This window comes from Cynocephalus volans, chromosome 13 (assembly GCF_027409185.1).
Source record: "Cynocephalus volans isolate mCynVol1 chromosome 13, mCynVol1.pri, whole genome shotgun sequence".
Lineage (NCBI taxonomy): Eukaryota > Metazoa > Chordata > Mammalia > Dermoptera > Cynocephalidae > Cynocephalus > Cynocephalus volans.
Genome location: NC_084472.1, coordinates 109,190,709 through 109,210,063, shown reverse-complemented (window position 1 = coordinate 109,210,063; position 19,355 = coordinate 109,190,709). Strand labels below are relative to the sequence as shown.

General features: G+C 60.7%; 1 protein-coding gene across 1 annotated transcript in view; it reads right to left on the bottom strand.

The window, feature by feature from the left end:
• Positions 1-685: 685 nt before the first annotated feature.
• Positions 686-19,355, bottom strand: part of ADGRA2 (adhesion G protein-coupled receptor A2) — a 33,888-nt gene continuing 15,218 nt past the window's right edge. The window contains exons 3-19 of the mRNA XM_063077312.1: positions 12,023-12,094; positions 11,636-11,707; positions 11,380-11,451; positions 10,930-11,093; positions 10,287-10,500; positions 9,617-9,781; positions 8,663-8,861; positions 7,975-8,124; positions 7,687-7,848; positions 6,723-6,959; positions 6,397-6,613; positions 4,585-4,784; positions 3,827-3,954; positions 3,409-3,532; positions 2,766-2,911; positions 2,161-2,250; positions 686-1,919 (exon numbers count right to left, since the gene is read on the bottom strand). Coding sequence (XP_062933382.1) covers positions 686-1,919; positions 2,161-2,250; positions 2,766-2,911; positions 3,409-3,532; positions 3,827-3,954; positions 4,585-4,784; positions 6,397-6,613; positions 6,723-6,959; positions 7,687-7,848; positions 7,975-8,124; positions 8,663-8,861; positions 9,617-9,781; positions 10,287-10,500; positions 10,930-11,093; positions 11,380-11,451; positions 11,636-11,707; positions 12,023-12,094 — 3,646 coding nt within the window. The remainder of the gene's footprint in view (positions 1,920-2,160; positions 2,251-2,765; positions 2,912-3,408; positions 3,533-3,826; positions 3,955-4,584; positions 4,785-6,396; positions 6,614-6,722; positions 6,960-7,686; positions 7,849-7,974; positions 8,125-8,662; positions 8,862-9,616; positions 9,782-10,286; positions 10,501-10,929; positions 11,094-11,379; positions 11,452-11,635; positions 11,708-12,022; positions 12,095-19,355) is intronic.

The window sequence follows — 19,355 nt, the reverse complement described above, 5'->3', positions numbered from 1 at the left end:
ACTCCTGTGGGAGTGGCATCCTTGTCCCTAATTGTGCACCCTTCTCACCTGCCCCCTCCCACAGGACTCGTTGGTTTCCAGAGCTGCCTTTCACACTGGCCCATCTTCCGCTATTGCATAGTTAATCTGAAAAGCAGCACCTTGTCACCTCCCACTGGTCCTGGTCTCCTGGCTCATCTGCTCGGCTGGCTCCTAACCAGAGCCTGGGGAGGACGGAGGCCCTGGGCTCTAGGCCGGGACTGGGCTGACGTCAGCCCACGGCCGTGGGATCACAGCTCCAGGCTCCCCTCGCCCGTTTTCCTGGTGGGGTTGGTGGCCACCAGTGAGGCGTGTGGATGGCATGTGGGGAGGGCTTGGGGCAGAGCCCACCCGGGCTGTGCTGTGCGCTTCCACGGACCGACGGGGCTCTCCCCCGACCCGGGAGGGCACCGACCACTTGGCTGTCAGTCTGGCCTGGGTGGACAGAGGGGTGTGTTCCCTGTTCCTGGGATTGCCTGTCGCTACCCCAGAGGGACGGCCCCCTGGGCAAGTGGCACACCTTTGCCTTCCTCCCTTTCCCCAGCCGCCGGGACTGACGCTGCCGAGGCCAGGTGCCCCTGCCCTGCAGCCTGGTGACGCACCCACAGACGTCGTGGAGGGCCCCGGAGAGTGGCCTGCGGGTCCTGAAGCGTCGCCCGCCCCCGCCCTAGACGGTGGTCTCGCTCTTCCAGAGGCCGGTCCTCATGCAGCCGCCCCCGGCCGCTTCGGCGCTGGCGTCGTCGCACCTGCCGCCCTTGGGGCCGCCGTTGAGGCTGGCGCTGTGCAGCGGGTACGAGCGGCGCTTGCTGTCCTTGTCCAGCGCGCCGCGGCGCTGGCCCGGCCGCCCCGCCTCGGGGAGCGGCGCCGCGCTGGTGTCGCTGCCCTCGGACGGCGTGGGCACGGGCGCGCCCTCCGGCTGCGGGCCGGCGCCCGGGCTGTCGCGGCTGCTGCCCGGGTGGCTGTCGGACGGGCTGTTGCGCAGGCTGCCGCTCTCGCTGGAGCCCGGCTCGGGCGCCCCGGCCGCCGCCGCGCCCCCGCGCAGGGCCCGGAGCCGGCTCTTGCCGCCGGCGTCCCCCGCGCGGTGCGCCTTGGCCCGGCTCTTGTGCGCCCGGCGCCCGTGGTGCACGTTGTTGGGGTGGCGCGGGGCGAGGCTGCCCCGGGAGCCCGAGGCCTCGGGCTCCCCTTCCCCGCGGGCCGCCGCCGCCGCCTCGCACGCCTGACTCTGCGCCAGCTGCAGGTTGGTGAGCTTGCAGGGGCCCGGGGGCAGCGCGTGGCCGCCGCCGCCGCCGCCAGGGGACGACTTGAGGGAGGGGGACCCGTCCGCCAACTCTGTGGAGCCGTCCTCCGGGGCGGCGGGCAGGGCCCGGGCTGCGGCGTGGGGGGCCGAGGCCGGGGGGCAGCAGGCGCGCCAGGCGGCCCGAACGTCCCTGCGCCGGGCACAGTGGTGGGTGAAGACGAACAGGCCCAGGGCCGAGGCCGCCACCCCGTACAGGCAGCTGCACACCACCCGGGGCAGCCAGCGCTGGGACACGGCCAGAGCCCCGCAGGCCCACACGGCCAGGTACAGGAAATGCGTGGTCACCAGCGCCCCCAGCTGGACTCCCGGAGAATAGAGACTGTCACCGTCCTCCGGGGGCCCGGGCGGCACCGCACCTGAGCTCCCTGTAGCCAGAAGGGAACCTGAGTCACTCAGGAGGGGGCCGCCGCTCCTGAGCCTGGAGGAACCCCTCGGCTCCTCCCCTGGCTCCAGGGAGACCCTGCTGATGCCCGCTTTGGAGCTCCGTGCCAGAGGGCCGCGTAAGTGCAGCCCTGCACACAGGAAATAGATCCAGGTGATCAGCAGAATCAAAGCCACTGGGATGTAGAAGGCTCCTAGGCTTGGACGCCACACCAGCCAGCAGCTGGGGAGAGACACAAGGCAGGGGATGAGGAGCGGGGGCAGGTCGGAGGGGGGCCCGCAGGCCAGGCTGGTGGAGGAAATAAGATACAGCAGGTAGAGAGGCAGAGACGGGCTTAATCTACATGCATGGGCTGGGTTGGGTCACCGGCTGGATGGACCCTGGGAGGTACCACTGCCAGTGGAATGGAGGCATCTGGTGCAGGTGGGCAGGTTTGGGGGCAGCAGGAGGGAGCGGTGCTCACTAGGGGCTGTGGTCCTGGTAGTTGTGGATGTTGACGGCAGCCGTGATGCCACAGATAATGAGTGGGATCCCTCCAGAGATCAGATAGAATCTGGAGCAGAATGGGGGTTTGGGGGGTGAGAGATGGGGAAGGGGAAGGGAAAAGTGAGGTACTCAGAACCCTTGAGCAGGCATCTCGGTCCCATTCTCTTTCCCCTTCAAATTCTGTCAGAATTTTTTGCCAGAGGTACAGAGTCCCTACAGGGCAGGCCTGGTAGGTCCCTTGGGGAATTCGCCAAGGCTGTTCTAAGAGATGTGGGGACAGGCCAGAATTGCTCTCTCTCACCTGAAAGTGTAGAACTCGGGGCATCACTCGGGTCCCTGGGATCCCTACCCGATGCCTTTGGAGTCAGCGCCTCCCCTAGCCCTATCATGCCCTCAAAGCCTGCAGGATGCGCCCACCCCATGGCCCTGTGTAACCTGGTTGCACTCAGGGCCTGGCCTCTTCTGTCTTTGCAAAGTGATTTCCCAGGGACCTGGACCCACCCTGCGTCCACTCTGGGAGGTGTCCTACCATCTCCTCTGAGTCCCTCCCCCATCGCAGAGCCGAGATTTGCAAGTGTGTACCGGAGCATGGGACGGGGGGCAGGTGGGACAGGGTCCCCTTCTTGTGGAGGGGGCGCCTTCCAGGTGAGCTCCTTGTGGAGGACTCGGGCCTTCACACCCATCCAGAGCAGTGTGGACAGTGAAGAGTAGTGCAGGGTGATGCCCACCTGCGGGTCAAAGCACCGAGGCTGGGCCGCCACTACTGAGGTGTCCCAGAGCCCCCACCCTGCCGGTGTCCTCCCACCCCTCCCATGCTTCCAGCCCCCGGCCCACAGCTCTTCCACTCTGCCCAGCCCACTCCCCAGTGTTCGCCAAGCCTCCGTCCCTGCTGCTACCCTCTCCACTTCCACCCCAGGGTTCTCTCCCACTACAGGGATTCTCCAGAACCCTGTCACCGCCATCTGGCTGGTCCTTGATCTCCCCTCCACTGCAAGTCCCCCATCCCCACGGTGAAGCCCATCTCCAATTCTCTCTGACTTGGTTCTCACCACCCCTTACTCTCACTCCCCAAGCCCCGCGCCCTCCACGGCTGCCACAGAGAGAATGGAGCCAGGGCCTGTTAGCATGAGCCTCTCTTTTTTCCCGTGTGTCTCCCTACTCTGTGCCTGGGCTACCATCACTAATCTTGAGGTCCTCTTGCCCCCCAGCTCCTTTCCCCGCTTACCGCCTGGCAGACCATCTGATAGTTGGTGAGCGTGATGCCCCCTGCAAAGACGGCGGAGGTCATGGCCATGTGGAAGCATAGGTTCAGCAGCATGTGCCAGCCCTTCCGGGACACGTGGATGGAGCTGCCCCAGAAACAGACTTTGATTAATGGCTTGCCCGGCCCAAGGTTGGGCCCATGGGCTCTCGAGGCCACTGGGGGAGTCAGAGGGGGGGAAGGAAGTTATCTCTGTGTGTGACTATGACAGAGGCCACAAGGAGGAAGTCCTTATCTCCCAGAATGTGTTTTCCAACCCCAGAACCTTCAAATGGGCCAGAGCCTGAGAGTCACGTGGACCCACCTGAGACAGAAACACTCGCAGTCCCTAGTAAGACCCATAGCCTTCCCACCGTGCCCCCCTTCCCGCAGGAGCTCCCACCTGTGGTTGAGGATGTAAGTGATGATGGTGGTGAAGAGGCAGAGCAGGAGCAGCGCTGTGCAGGGGTACACGACAGGGTGCAGCCCCGCCCCTGCGCCCCCCACCTCCCTGGGGAAGGCACTCAGCTCCTGGGAAGGGGTGGGAAAGAGGACGTGAGTAAGGGGAGACCTTGCCAGTCTCTGCCCAAGCCCCGCCCACCTTGGTCCGAGCACTGGTGCTTAGGCCACCCAGGCAGGCACCAGGCAGTGGCCTCTGTCTACTGCCTGCCTCGTCCCTTCCTGCTGTCCTGCCTGTCTGGGGACTTTCCAGATTCCCCAGCCTGGAAAATCAGAATGAGGAAAGGGAGAAGGTTCTGGTACAGCTGTTCAGTATCTGGGAAAGAAGGATATGGAATGTGATGGGGGGGACTGGGCGGTGGGTGAGGAGGATGACTAGAGACAGGAAAAATGCTCCCAGATTTTTTTCCACTTTAAGAATCTGAGTCTCAGAAAGCACAGGACGTGCAGGCCAGGCTGGGTAGTTCCAGACCCGTGTTGCTCACTGTGGGAGTGGAGGCAGGGCCTCTCTGTCTCCCGAAGGGTGGAGAGGCGTGGGAGAGACAGAGGGCCTTTCCCCTGAGTCCTGCCGGACAGTCATGGGGCCCAATAAGGCTGTCCCCTGTATTTCCCTGAGGCCCCCTGTGCTCAGAGAACCCCAGCCCACCTTCCACACGTGCCTCATTCCCTTGCCGCCCATCTCTCTGCCCCCAGTACACCCACCATGAGGACGGCCACATTGCCCAAGTGTTGGCAGTGCAGGGAGCTGACGTTGGGCTGGCTGGAGCGGAGCTGGCAGCCCTCGGAGCTCCAGCCCCCAGACCCCTCCTGGCTCCACCAAGCTGCCACAGGCTCGGCCCCCTCAGCCCAGTGCCGCAGCGAGACAGCCACCGGCTCTGTCAGGTTTCCCACACCACAGCCACCTACGGGGGAGAGGGAAGGCCACACGGTGTGCACAGGTGTCAGGAGGCCGGCTCAACCCTGTGGGCAGGCGCCGTGCTGGGCTTGGGGGATGTCGCCAGATGCCGTGTACGCCTCAGTCTAACTGGGGGAGAGCCGGCGCCACGTCGGGAGGGCGGCAGTGGGCGCAGCAGGAAGAGGGGCCCTGAGCGGGCACGGCCGCCCGCCGCCCACACCCGCCGGCCCTGCCCGTCCTGGGCTGGCTCCACGTGTCCTTCCGGCCCTGGCGGAAGCCTTGGTTTCCAGGAAAGGTGTCCGTGGCCCTCCCCAGGTGAGCTGTGCCTCTACTGCATGCTCCAGAACAGCTCGCGGGGTGGCCCTGGTTCGATGCCTGTCGTCTGTGCTGAAGCCGTCCTCAAGGACAAGGTCACAGGCGTCTGTACACAGGCGTGTCTCAGCCCCAGCACGGAGTCTGGCACATGCCAGGTGCTCAGTGAATGTTCTGGGTCAAAGTGAGTGACCTACGGGGAAGTCTATTCTAGGAACAGGAAGGGAGCCCAGGGTTCTGGCCAGGAGGAGGGGATGGAGTCACATCCCACAGGACCCAAGGTGGCACGGGGAGGAAGATTCTGAGGATGGGAAACCACCGAAGGCTTCGAAGGGGCTCTCCGATGTGCACAGTGATGTTTTCAGAAGGCGTGTGTGCTGCCAGGGTGTGGGGACGGACTGAACGTGGAGAGAGCCTGGCAAAGAGAAGTCCAGGGGGAGGGCTGCGCAGGCCAGGGACGGGGGTCCCCAGGGGGGCTGATTTCAGCTTGGATGGCGAGAGCAACAGGGACTCCCTGGTAGGAAAAAGGGATGTGTGGGGAGCTGGCGTCGGGGAAAGATGCTGCACGTGGTGGAGTCACGAGACCACATAGCTGAGGGGGGCTGCAGGCGCATCCACCTAGTGTCTGGGTGCCAGGCCCCCAGCTAGGTGGTGAGTCCAACGCTCTGTATCCCACCCACTACCTCTGCTCGCATTATTCCTCCCACCCCGGTCCCACCCTCCCTAGTGTCTGGAAATCCTGATCGTCCCTCAAGGCCCATCCCTGATGGTCCCACCTGAGGCCACAATGGTCAGAGCCATCTTGCCGTTTTAGAACACTTCTCACCTGGGCTGCCCATGAAAAATGTCCTGAAAGCCTCTTGGAACCTCTCTCTAAGGTTTCCCTGGGATGTCATTTATCCATTTTACTGCTTATGAGATGGTAGCCTCTGTGGGGGCAGGGACCGCAGCCGATGCCACCACAGTTGGTGTCAGTGTGCTTGCCTGCCTTGGGCTCTGCGTGGCACTGCGAGGACTGTGTGTGCTGGAGTGTTGGAGGGAGCGGGCTGAGGGTTGTGGGTACAGCCCTCTTGAAATCTGACAAATCTGGGATATGAAATCCAATGTCTCTGGAGTCTTTTCTCCACCAATTCCTCCGTTCACATCTCTGTCGCCCACCCTCCCTGGGAAACGGTGAGGGACCTGCCACCCTCCTGCCAGCTCCGCTAGGGTATGAGGGTGGCTGAGGGTGAGGGCGGGGCAGGAGGAGCCGCCCGGGGCAGACATGCAGGAGGCGGCCCGGGGTGGCGCAGGGTGCAGGCCCTTACTGGTTCCCGCGAAGATGACAGGGCTGGCCACGCCGCGCCTCTTGCCGGGCCCAGCAGCTCCAGGGCGGGAGGTGTTGCCGTGGCTGCGGAACAGGCGGCCGTTCCGGAAGACGAGCAGCTGCAGGGTGCAGTCTGGGGGGACCGGGGCAGCCAGGGCAGCCGGAGGGGATGAGAACAGGCTGGGGGGCAGCTGGATGGAGGCCAGGGCCACGCTGTTCTGGGGGGACAGAGGCGCTCCTCAGAGACACCCGGGGCTCTGCCGGTCCCCATCCCCGCAGGCACCTGCGCCTATGAGCAACCTCCCGGCCCACCCGCCCTCCACCCACCTTGATGTGGAAGGACGACAGAGACACATTGGGCCTCCCGGTGGTGCAGCGGAAGCGGAGCTGCTGGTCGGCCAGGGGCTCGGGCTCGGGCTCGGGCTCGGCCGGGGGGCTGTGGCCGGGGCTGCCTGGCCGTGTGCCTGGTGCCCCCACCTCCCTCCTCTGGAAGGCTGTGCAGGTCAGGCCCACGTAGCTGTGGGGCTTGATGAGGTAGGCTTCCAACGCCACGTTCCTCGAGTTCTAGGGACAGGGAACTTGTCACCCCACCGTCTGAGGTCTGGTGGCCTGCCTGGGACTGTGCATTCCCTCTGTCCAGGTGTGCTCAGGCTGCACCCCCCCTTTATTCCACACTGTCTTTTCAAGGCTTGGCCACTCTTCCGTTTGCCACGGAGTCTGCCAGCCACCCCTGGCCATGACCTCCTCCCCCCGAGGCACAGACTGTCCCACTCACACGTCGACTTCCGTCGTGCTCACCTCTAAGGTGTGCTGGTCCGGTTGCCCCAGCCCAGCTGTAGGGCAGGCTTTGTGTCTCACCCACCTCACATCTCCACAAGTGCCTGGCGCAAGGCCTGGCATGGAGAAGATGCTCTGCCGTGGCCGTGAACTGGGCACCTCGCCCTCCCTCAGAGAGCTCCGCTGCCCTTCACTGCGTGGCAATTGCTGTCTGCCCCGCCGCCGAGCCTGCCTCCTGTCCCTTCTGCTCCTTTCACTCTCCCCCTATTTCTTTCCACTGGGCCAGCCCTGCAGCTCAGTCCCCCATCACGAAGTCTTGCATAACTGCTCCAGTGTCACTGGCCCCCTCCCCTCAGTGTCCCTGACCACTCAGAACTGGGGCTGAGTCACGCTCACTGTTGCTGCCAGCTGGGGCACGGCAGGTGCACACCTGACAGGGAGGTGGGCCCGTCCACTCCAAGCTCCCCCCAAGGCCAGGCCTCCAGGGGGCTCCTCCCACATGGGCCCACATTACCACAGAGATGTGCTGGGCATGGGGGCTGAGAGCGGCGCCCCCGATGCGCTCCAGGGCGCCCACGATGCCGCTGCAGGCCTTGTCCTCACGCTGGGCCAGCCACAGCAGGTGCTCGTCCACCAGCATCAGGTTGCTGGCCATGTCCACCATCACCTCCACCAGCTGGAGGGGCAGGGGGGTCACGAAGGGCAGGAGTGGGGTTTGGGACCCTGGGCTGGGGCGTGAGAGAGGCTTGAGCAAATGAGGGGGACGGTTTCCAGGGGACCCAGACGTCCAGTAGAATCTCACCTCTTTGATCTGGTCGACATAACCCAAAAACTTCTGGATCATCTGAGCCACATAGACTACGTCCATCATGTCTGAAAAGCTGGCAGCCTCGGCCGTGTACACTCGCAGCTGATGGGCCAGGGTCAGTGCGTTGGAGGCGTTGATGGGCATCTGCGGGTGTTTGGGGAAGAAAGAGGATCGTCGGTCTTGTTGCTTCTGCCCCAGAACCACCCCTAGGGGGCCCCAGTCCTCTGTGCTGATGCTCCGGGCGACAGTGCCTGGGAGAGGGGTCTGGGTCCCCTGTGGGGTCTAATGAAGACAGGAGGTACCTGAGAGGCTGTGACCAGTGCAACAAAGGCCGCCCCTTCCAGCACCACCAGCCTAAGCACAGTGGGACTGTGCCTTTGATGTGGGGGTGAATGAAGAGGTGTGGGGTGGCCAAGGAACGGGATGGAGGCCCGCTCCCCTTCCCCAGTGTGGCCGTGGGGGATCTGAATCCCCTGGAAGAAGGAAGCTAGAGGAAAGCACCCAGGGGCCAGGGGCCTGCCCCATCCCCCCTGGCTGAGCACACCCAGGGAGCTCGGGGCGCAGCACACAGCCTGGAGGCTGAGGTCCCCACCCTCGCGGGGTGGGCAGGCTTCCTCCCTTCCCCATCCCCCGGACCCGGTGCTGGTGGGGTGCCCCTGACCCTCTCCTGTCCTAGTCTCACCAGCACGAAGGTGTACAGCACCCGGGTGATGTCGTTGGTGTACAGACAGTGGGAATAGTCCCCTGGCTCCCAGCGTCCAGCTCGGTCACACCGGCGGGAGGCTCGGGTGCCTGGGGCACCCCCGCTCAGGGGCACAGAGGTGAAGGGATACTGTAGGCAGGACTGGTAGGCTGTGATGCCAGCCAGAGTTCGAGGCCACCTGAGGGCAGAGGCGGGAGGTGTGGAGGATGCTGGTTCCTTAGGGCTAGGGCCCTTCCCGTGCCCTTAGAACCGCGATGCCATTCCTGGGGCCTTGGGGAAGGATCTAGGAGAGGGGGTTCAGACCAGCCTTCAGGAGGTTCCCAAGCTCTACTTTCTAACTCTGTGTTTGTTCTGACAGTGCTGTCACAGGGGACATGGGGCACGACTCAGAGTTCTGAATTTAAGTCCAAGTTCTGCTGCTTCTTAGCTACAGTCTTAGGCAAGTTATTTATCCTTTCTGGGCCTCAGTGTTCTCAGCTGTACAGGGGCAGAATAATACCTGCCCTACCTCACAGAGAGGGTCACTGGAATATTAAACTGTGATATTCTATGTGGGTGAGTTTTTTGAAACTGTTAATATAAGAAAGCAAATGAAAGATGTTTTGTGCCGTGCAGCCCATCTCAAATGGCGATTTTACACGTAAAGACAGGGCCCCTCTTTTCTTTTTGGCAGCTGGCTGGTACAGGGATCTGAACTCTTGGCCTTGGGGTTATAACACCATGATCTAACCAACAGAGCTAACCGGCCAGCCCCATAGGGTCTCTGTAAATGCGACAGCAGGACTTTGGGCTGAGTGACAAAAGGAAGCGTTTGCTCCATCTGTGGGCCTCAACTAAGAGGGTGCATGGGGAGACCCTGGTCACCTGTGCCCTCAGATGCACAAGCAGGGGTGGGGTGGGGGCAGCCCTCTGCAGAGCAGAGCAGGCCCAAACCTGAAGTCCCCGCGGTTGTTGGCAACACGCTCTGCGGGGCAGTAGGAGGCAGAGGTCTCCAGCACCACGATCTCCACCTTCTTGCTGGCATTGCCCTGGACCGTGGACACAGAGCACTCCCACTCGCCCGAGGCCCACACGCCGATGTGAGACAGGGTCAGCTCGCTGTGGGTGGGGGGCGGGCAGGGCGCTGCTGGGTGAGCCACTCTGGGACCCAGCCTGCTGCCCTCCCACGGCACCCACCCCGGGCACTGGCTTCGGCGTGTCTCTTCCTTAGCCGAGTGGGGCCTACGAGCACTCGCTCCTTTTATTCCGACCGCCTCACGGTATTGTCCTGAGCTTCAGCCTCCCCATCTTTATCGTGGAGAGGAAAAGACCTCTTTTGCAGGTCTGTGCTAGAGATGAACCTTATGGTACAGACGAGAGCCACTATACCCATTGTGAAAGCACCAAAGGGATGTTAGACATCATCGCTTCACCGTTTTTCTCTATCAGGTGTTTAATTTCTAACCTCTGTTCAGACCGTTTATGACTTAGTCCTAGATCTCCACACACACACACGCACCCTCCCAAGAGCAGGTGTGGGCATAGCTCTTTTTTTGGGGGGTGATGGGTACCGTGACCACCCCCATCCCGGGCCGTGGGCTGCAGGGGGTGGCAGGGCCCACACCTGGTGATGAAGCTGCAGTCGTGGATGAGGCTCTTGGCCAGGAGGATGCCCGCCTGCTCATCGCCCTCCACGGGGGCCCGGTTGTGGTACCAGTGGATGTGGGTGTCATCACCCAGGTAGCTGGCGGAGCACTGGAAGGGCAGCCGGTCACCCTGGAACACTACTTGGCGTAGGGATGGGATGAGGTGATGTGTGTGCAGCTCCAGGGCCCCCTCTGTGGAAGGAGACAGCACGTGAGGGCCTGCCCTGGACTGGGAACCCAGCAGCGCGGGGCCAGGCCCTCTGTCTGCAGCCTGCTCCAGCTGAGAAGGAAGCTGGGCTGGAGAAAGTCCCCAGGGCTAGGAGCAAAGGAGAGGAGAAGGTGGTTTTTGGACAAAGAAAATGCTCCTTTCTCAGCACATGTGTTACCCCAAGAGGTGGAACCAGGTGAAAACATAAACAAGCGGCCTGGAGGAAGTTTACAAAAGCTGACGGAGGACTGACCCCAGGGTGAATGAGGGACAGAGGGTGTCCTGGAAGACATGCCCATCACCCAATGATGCAGGGCCCAGAGAGCCTCGATTCAGCCTGGCCAGGCCCGGGGCCTGGGGTCGCGGCCCGAGGCAGGGTCCCTGGCAAGTGTGCAGGGTGAGGATGTGCTCACCGCAGCGCAGCTGGGCCTCCTGGAGGCCACCCAGGGCCTGGGCATGGAGGGCACCGGGGTAGGCACAGAGGGTGTGCTCTGACAGCTGCAGGGAGTGATTCCGGGCCCAGGGCAGCAGCCAGCGCAGGTGGCAGTCGCAGGTCAGGAACTCGGTGCCAAAGTCCCTGCAGTGTGGGTAGAGGGGTCATGGAGTAGAGCAGAGGGAGGTGGGCTCATGGAGTGGGGATGGGGCCCTGGGAAGGGAGGAGGCTGGAAGGGCTGGGGAGGACAAACTTGGGTATGTGTGCACCTGCCCCTGTCTCCGCCAATCACAGCAGGTGAACACGGTGGGGTTCCAGGCATTTCTGTTCTGACTGCTATAAGGCTGTGGTCATGGTGCCCATGTGTCTCCCTCTTGGGCAGAGGCAGGGAGCAGGGGTCTGGGGCCTTGGGCTAGGAAGAGATACTCACACAACCTTAAGTGCCGGCAGCTCATCAAAGACTCCAGGTTGCAGACTGGAGAAGATGTTTCCAGATATGTTTCTGCAGAGGCAGGGAACAGTGAGATGGGGTCTCAGGGTCTCCCTGGGCCAGAGGAGGCAGGCGGTGGCGGAAGAGAATGTGGGGACCTGTAAAGGTTTGGTGCTGCCTGCTTCCTCCCCAGCCCTCCTGGGGGGTGGGTGGGCTTCCCCCAGCCCCTCCTCCCCCCTTGCTGCCCCTCACTCACAGTCGGAGAAGCCTGGGGAGGCCTCGGAAGGTCTCAGAGGTGAGACAGCCAATCCGGTTGTTGGAGAGATCTCTAGAGAGACACACACAGCCTCAGCAAGGCGGCTACATGGCAGCACGCAGATCCGCATATGAGGGGCACACGTGTGTGGCTGGGGCCGGTGTGGGGCGTAGGACCAAAAAGGACAAGGGGTTGGGGCCAGAGCCACAGGTGGGCTTGAAAGCCCACTCACTGGACCCCAGCCCATATGCTGCGCGGGGAGGGGCAGCTGTGGGTGGGGAGAAGAAGGGACAGTGGGGCTGAGTAGAGGCTGCTCAGGAGACCCATGGGACTTTCTCCAGGGGCAAGGGAGGGCTTGGGAGGTTTGGGGCAGGACATGCCACTCACAAGCGCTTCAGCTCCCCCAGGCCCAGGAAGGCACCAGGCTGCACCGTGCTGATCACGTTGCTCCTCAGGTCCCTGCAGGAGGCAAGCAGAGGTCCTCACGCCTGTCCCCCTGGGCCTCCTGCTGCCCGGGGCAGGGTATCCTCTCTGTCACCACAAGGGTTGAGTTTCTTTGGGACTTGGGTTCGTTCTAAATCTCTGCGGGTTGGATTAAGGACACCCCCTCCCCAACACACGCTCTCAGGTCTCAGCCCCTGAGAAGCAATGGGACGGCCGAGGGGAGCCGGGAGCAGAGCGGCGCTGCACTGGGAACTGGGAGGTCGCCTCCACGTCGTGCCACCTCTGAGCTGCCCGGGGATCTCAAGGGGCTGCTCTGGACAGCACTAAGAACAGGTGTTGTGGTCTTCTGTAAATCGCCACCCGGAGGAAAATCCTCTTGAAGCTGGCCGTCGGAGGTGTCCTGTAGCTCTTGTATCCCGCACGTCTCCCCATCTGACGGGCTGGGCAGCTGACCGATGACCAAGTGGACGCCAGGGCACATCCAGCTCCCGTTCTTCAGGTGGGGAAGTCCGAAGGGGCAAGGTGGGTCCTCAGCCCACCTCCATGGGTCTCCCAGGAGCCCAGGTCCAGGCCGGGCTCCACAGGTCACGATGGGACAGGATGTGGCTCCAAGCTGCACCCTGCCTGGAGGAGCGGGCTGTAGGTGTCCTCGCCGTAGCTTCGGCCCTTAGTGGTGGCTCAACTGAGCTTGGGCCAGCGTGCAGCTCCCGCATGCTTCCTCACTCCTGCCCCCCAGGGCCGCAGGGGCAGGCTGAAGGGGCAGTTCCCGCCCACTCGGGGACCTGTGGGCTACCTAGCTGGCCACAGCCCAACATCTGACAGGCAGGCCTCTGGGCTTGTGGGGCAAGGGCCACTGAGGACCAAGGGGTTTCCTGGCCCACTGGCCACCTTTGTCACTCCTGTCCTCCATGCTGGGCACAGCCAGGGAGAGAGGTGCCTAGAAGGCCAGGGCCACTTGTCCACCTACTTGAGGGCCACCTGGCTCTTTCCTGAGCCAAACCAGAACAGGTTTGTGCCTACAGGGGGCTCACTTCCCAGGGGGCTGACTGCTCAGGCGACCTCCCTCTCTGGGAACCCTGGGATGGAGGCTGCAGCCCCCTGCTCGCTCCATGTGTTCCAACACCTCTCTGCCCCACCCCAGTGCCCAGGAGACTACGAGCGAGTGGGTGGGTGATTTCTGGAATAACCAAAATGTCAAAAGGGCCTATGGCAGGAAGACAGGAAATTAACAGAGAGATCTGGGGTTGACCTGCTTTCTGAGGCCTGGCCACCCTGCAGCCTAGACTGAGGCGGGGGGCTCTTGGCTCTGCCTGCCAAAGCCTCAGGGACCTCTCTGGATTATGGGCAGGAGGGGGTTAACTCAGCTGGCTCCCTGCTGGGGAGAGAGGAAATGGGTGTCCAGAACAGGGAGATGCCCTCCCTCCAGGGGACCTGTTTGTGCACAGTCCCAGCTGGGGACAGAAACACCCAGAGAGAGAGATGAAACGCCCTGCTCAGCCCTTCCCACGGCCAGGGGTCCTCACCCCTCAGCTCCCACTCATGCAAGGGACTCAGAGGACTTGGAGGTCTCCATAATCCTGTGTCCCCTTGAGAGAGGAGGGAAAGCCACCAGCAGGGGCCAGCTCCCTAGAGGAGGGAAGGCTTTCATACTGGGGAGTGCTGGGGAGCACGCAGTCACACAGACCCCAGGACCCTGGCAGCACAAACAGTGGTGACAACTCAGGACGAGCACCGCCTGCCCAGGGTTGCCCTTCCTGCCCCCGCTTTTGCTGCCCAGACCCCCGTCCTCACAGCCCGCCCCTCTGGTGTTGTTCCAGCATGTGCCCCTTGGCCCCTGTTGGGGTCTGGCCATTCTCAGGGCTCTGCCTCCCACCCCCATGTGGGGGACGGGCAGAGGGAAACACATTCCTCATTGTGTCACTTCCCTTCATGGGCTGCCAAGGGGCTGAGGCCAAAGCCCCCCACCCCTTCCCGCTCTGCTCACTTGTGTTTATTCTCATTTCCTCTTGGCCCCCCTCGAGAGCCCCCACCGCCTGCCCCACTGATGCTCTGCAGATGGGAGCAAGGCACACTCAGCCCCCAGCCCCTTCCTGCCCTCGATTTCCTGCAGCCCAGCCAGGCCGGGGCCTCTCTGAGAGGGGAGCTTCCACCAAGTGCGCGCATTCTTCCCCCCTTGCCTCGTGCCTGCCTGGAGGCAGCCCCTCCGAGTGCCCTCGGGAGTCGGCCAGTCCTGGGTCCTTTCCTGAGGGGCACAGGCCAGCTGCAGGTGAAATCTCCTGGTGCCTCTTGGGAAGGGAAGCAGCTCTGGGCTGTACCCTCCCTAGGGGCAGGAGGAAGGCTGCCACAGAACCAGGATATTTTTTGGACCTGCAACTGTTCTACAGATTGGTTGTTCCAAACATTTCCTGTTTAGCACATCCTTTTGAGAAACTGATGAAGGCGATAGACCCCTGCCCCAGAAAAATGCTCTACACCAGACACTGCATATGATTTCAGGGGGCTGCAGAACCCAGCTTAAGAACCTCTGCTCTGGATCGTCTAATCTGATCCCTTCATTTCTTAGGAGAAGTCATGAGGCTAAAGTAGCTTGTCCAGGCCGCGCAGATGTTTCTATCACGTGGAAAGAATCTCCTGCTCCCTGTCTGCTTCCACAGGGCCTTTTTCTTGGAAGCTGGGAGAGACGCAATGTATTGATGGAACTGCCCCCTCCCCACTACCCACCACCCAACCCAGACCAGGCTCCCTTGACTCCAGCACATCCTCTCCCCATATGTATGTCAATGTGGAAGAGCAGGACCCCCTAAAGCAGAAGTGCAGGGAGGACTTCTAGGAGCAAATCATGCCCTATGCCCTTCTTGAGAAAAGCTTAGGAAAGCTAAGGAAGCTAAGTGTGTAAGAGCATGTTTGTGAGCACAAGTGTGTGATAAATTGGACTTACTAAAAATTTAAAACTTTTATGCTTTAAAGGACACCATCAAGAAAGTGAAAGACAACCACAGAACGAGGGAAAATATTTGCAAATCAGATATCCGATAAGGGACTTCTATCCAGACGAAATAAAAACTCTTACAACTCAATGATAAAAAGAGAAATAACCCAGCTGAAAAAAAAATGGGCAAAGGATTCAAATAGACAGTTCTTCAAAGAAGACATACAAATGGCCACTGAGGACATGCGAGGGTGTTCAGCACCGTCAGCTGTGAGGGGAATGCAAATCAAACCCACCCTGAGATGCGACTTCATCCCTACTCGGGTGGCTGACAGCAGCAGGTGCTGGCGAGGATGTGCAGAGTTGGGACCTTTACGCATTATTGGTGGAAATGTAAAATGGAGCAGCCACTTTGGAAAACAGTTTGACAGAGTTACTATGCGACCCAGCAATTTCATGCTAGGCATGTGTGCGAGAGAAATGAACGTACAGCCGCGCAGAACTGGCAGGTGGATGTTCATAGCGCATCACTCGTAATAGCCAGAAAGGAGAAACTACCCACGTGTCCGCCAGCCATGGAATGGATAAGCACTGTGTTATATTCATATAGTGGAATATTATTCGGCCATAAAAAGGAATAATGTGCTGATACCTGCTAAAACATGGATGTTTTTAAATTTATAATGTCTTGAAAGCATTATGTTGAGTGAAAGAATCCAGCTATAAAAGATTACATATTGAATGATCCCATTTATATGAAATGTCTGGAAGGGGCAAATCTATAGGCAGAAAGCAGATTAGTGGTTGGGGCACACGGGGTGGAGGAATGCGAGTGGCTGCTAATGATTCAAGGTTTCTTTAGCGGTTGATGAAAATGTTCTAAAGTTAGATTGTGGTGATGATCATACAATTCTGTAAATATACGAAGTAGCCTTGGATTGCACGCTTCAAACGGGTGAACTTTATGGTATGTAAATTATATCTCGCTAGAGCTGTTAAGAGTGAGTTCGTGTGACAACATGTGTGTGTGCCACATTCAGGCAGGGTGGGGCGGCCCGAAGTTGGCTCCCTCCGGCCCCCACAGACCTCCCTGCTTGTGGGTTTGAAAACCAAATTACAGGCTCGGAGGCCGCAGAGCAGCTTTCCCTGGGCCCTGCAAGGCTTCCACGGTTCATTAGGAAGAGGGGCTGGCTAAGAAGTGGGCCAGCACCCCCCAGGGATAGTTTGTCTTGGGGGAGGAGTGGGAGAGGTTCTGGTGGCTTGAGGAAACCCACTGTGGTCCCGGCCTCCCATCCCCCGGGGCCCCTGTTATCCTGACACTATCCGACAGGTACTGAGCGCACACACTGTCGGGCATCGGAGCTACCACAGCAAACAAGAGGGCTGTCCTGGAGCCTACCGGCCTTCCTCCCCAGAGCTGGTGGGGATGGCAGGGGGAGGCACAGAACACAGGCCCCCGCGGCCCTGCCCACAGATGAATGGAAACCACCTGGCACATGAGGGAGCCCCCAGCCGCGGCCCCCACTTGCTGTCGTTCCCATGAGCATCTGCTTCTAATGAGTGCCTCAGCGCCCCGCTGCATACCAGCCCCCGGGGCTCATTAATCTCATTAGGCAACGACAAATCATCCTGGGGCTGACCAGGCTCCCCTCCCCAGGCCCTTCCCTCCAGCCATGCTCCAGCCTCTGGGGGCCTGCGTCTGCAGAGATGCACACTCTCCATGCACACAGCCTTGCTCCCGGGTCTAGGGGTAGCCCCAACATCTTCTGGGGGCCTGCTCCCTGCTGCATGTGCTTGTGGCCAGGGGCGGGGGTGGGGGGAATCTGGACAGAGGAGCAGGGACCAGAGGAAGGAGCCATCAGCCAACTTTGAGAAGTCACATTTCAACTACATAACTGCCCGCCCAGGGCCACTGGAACTCTTCGGAGGGGAAGGGAACTACCATTTCCTGAAGGCCCGTGCTGTCTGGGCACTCTGGGTCACAAGCCCAGCCACCCCCATGACAACTTGTCATTGCCCCGTTTTCCAGGTGAGCAACTGAGGCTTGGGGAGGCACCCAGAAGGTAAATGACCAAGCAGGGCTCTATCCCAGGCCTCCTTTTACACCAGAGTGAAGTCCGTGCTCTCATCAGCTCCTCCCGCCGTACCCCGCTCCAGAAGTCTTTGCTCCGGGCAACAAGCAGGCTTGGCCATGCTGTGGGGTGGTGGGATACAGAGAGGAGGGCTTTGGGTGCTTCCGTACACTCACGGGGCTGGCCGTGAATGGCCGCTGTTGGGCCCTGTTTCACGTTTTCTTGTCCATCCTGCCCAACTGGTAGAGAGGACAGTGAGCCCCCATCTCCACCCCCACCCCAGCCTCTCTGGAGCCTCAGCCCTCCACTGCAAACAGGCATCACGCCATCTTACTCCCCACTCTCAGCCAGCAAGGGCTCCCCCCACATTTACACACAACTCATTCTCAAAGGCCTGAGGGGCTGTCAGCACAAGGAGGACCGGTGGGCATGTTCTGAGGGGCCTGGAACTACCATTTCAGTGACCGGGCTAGGTCCCGCCCCTCCATGGGGCTGTGAGATGTTAGGTTGCCCTGACCTCGGTTGCCCAAGCCCAGACATCTGAGCCTGACAGGACAGAGAGATCAGTGTTTCCTGAGCACCGTCTACATGCCTGGCCATGGCATCTCTGTGATGAAAGGCCCACAGCCTAGGGTCATCTTGTCCACTGACTTCCAACCCCAGACGAGCCCAAGGCTCACCTGCCTGCCTACCCACCATGTAAAAAATCCCCAGGCCCCACCCGCCTGATAAATTAGGGTCTCTGGGAGTGGGGCCCAGGATCTGTGCTACCTGTGGGCCCTCCGCCACCAGGGGATAGTGCTTGTGATGGTTAGTTTCATGTGTCCACTTGGCCAGGCTGCAGTACCCAGTGACTTAGTCAAACACTCATCTAGATGTTGCTGTGAAGATTTTTGTAGATGTGGTTAACATCTACAGTCAGCTGACCTTAAGTAAAGGAGATTACCCTTGATAATACGGGTGGGCCTCGTCCAATCAGTTCAAGGCTTTAAGAGCAAAAAACGAGTTTCCCGGAGAATAAGAAATTCTATCTCAAGACTGCAGCATCAGCTCCTGCCTGAGTTTCCAGCTGCTGGCTGCCCTGGGATTTTGGATCTGCCAGTCCTTAAAATCATATGAGTCACTTCCTCAAAATGAATTTCTCTTTGAATACAGTGGTGATCAGCCAGGTTAGAGACCCGGAGCTCTCCAGCCCCTACTCAGGCACCATCCCTGTCCTGCTGTGTCCAGCACACCCCTCTGCCCAGAGGGCCCCACCTCAGGAAAGGGGCCCTGTCAGCACTGTGGGTATCACACACCCATCCAAGGATCATAGAATTTTAAATCTGTAATGCACCTTATAAATCAGGAAACTAAGGCCCCACCTCGGACACCCTCCCCTGCACCATGTGACCAAAGTCCTAGGGGACAACAGACTCCCCTGTCCCCGACTCACTCTGCCCAGTCACACTGCCCTTTTTCTGTTTCTACGACTCACCAGACATTCTCTGGACCCTGGGCATTTGCCATGGCTGCCCTCTGTCCCTCAGGTCTCAGGCTCAGCCGCCTTATTGGCAAGGCCTTCCTCGTCCTAGCTACGTACAATAGGACCCCTGCCCCATTGCTTTCTGTCCCCCTCACTCTGCCTTGTTTTTCTTTGCAGCACTCTTGTGTCTACAATGTTTGCTATTTTCTGGGCCCCAGCAGGGCAGGCTGAGTGTCCCGAGGGCAGCCCCCTGTCTATTGTACTCTCTCCCAGTGCCAGAACAGAGCCTGCTCCTAGACGGACTCAGCACACACCTGTCACAGGAAGGAACAGGAACGAGGGGCTCCTGAAGGAGCAGGTGCTCAGACGCAGGAGGCAGAATCTCACTGCGGTGCTTTCTCATGCCCAGTGCCCCTCCCAGATCCCACGGCTCAGCGCCGAGTCCCAGATCCCCAGCTCGCCTTAGGCTCAGGTTATGCTCCCATTTTTCTGATTGCTTCCCATGCTTTGCATGTACCCGGGTGCAGCTTCCCATGCTGGGGCGAGGAGCCCGACCCAATGCGCTTGTGCAGGTGGAAAGGAAAAGCCCATCTTTTCACCTTCAGCAGGATATGGGCCCTCATGACGCTGCAGCAAGAGACTGAAGATGGGAGATGTCAGCGGGCCACTGGTGCTGAGAAGGGCGAGCAGCACAGGCAGGGACTGGCCCTGGCGGGGCAGGGCGAAGGGCTGGAGAGGCAGCTGCTGTTTGCCTTCCTCCAGAAGACCCCTGGAAGCAGCACCGGCTTCCTGCAACCCAGCCTGGGCTGA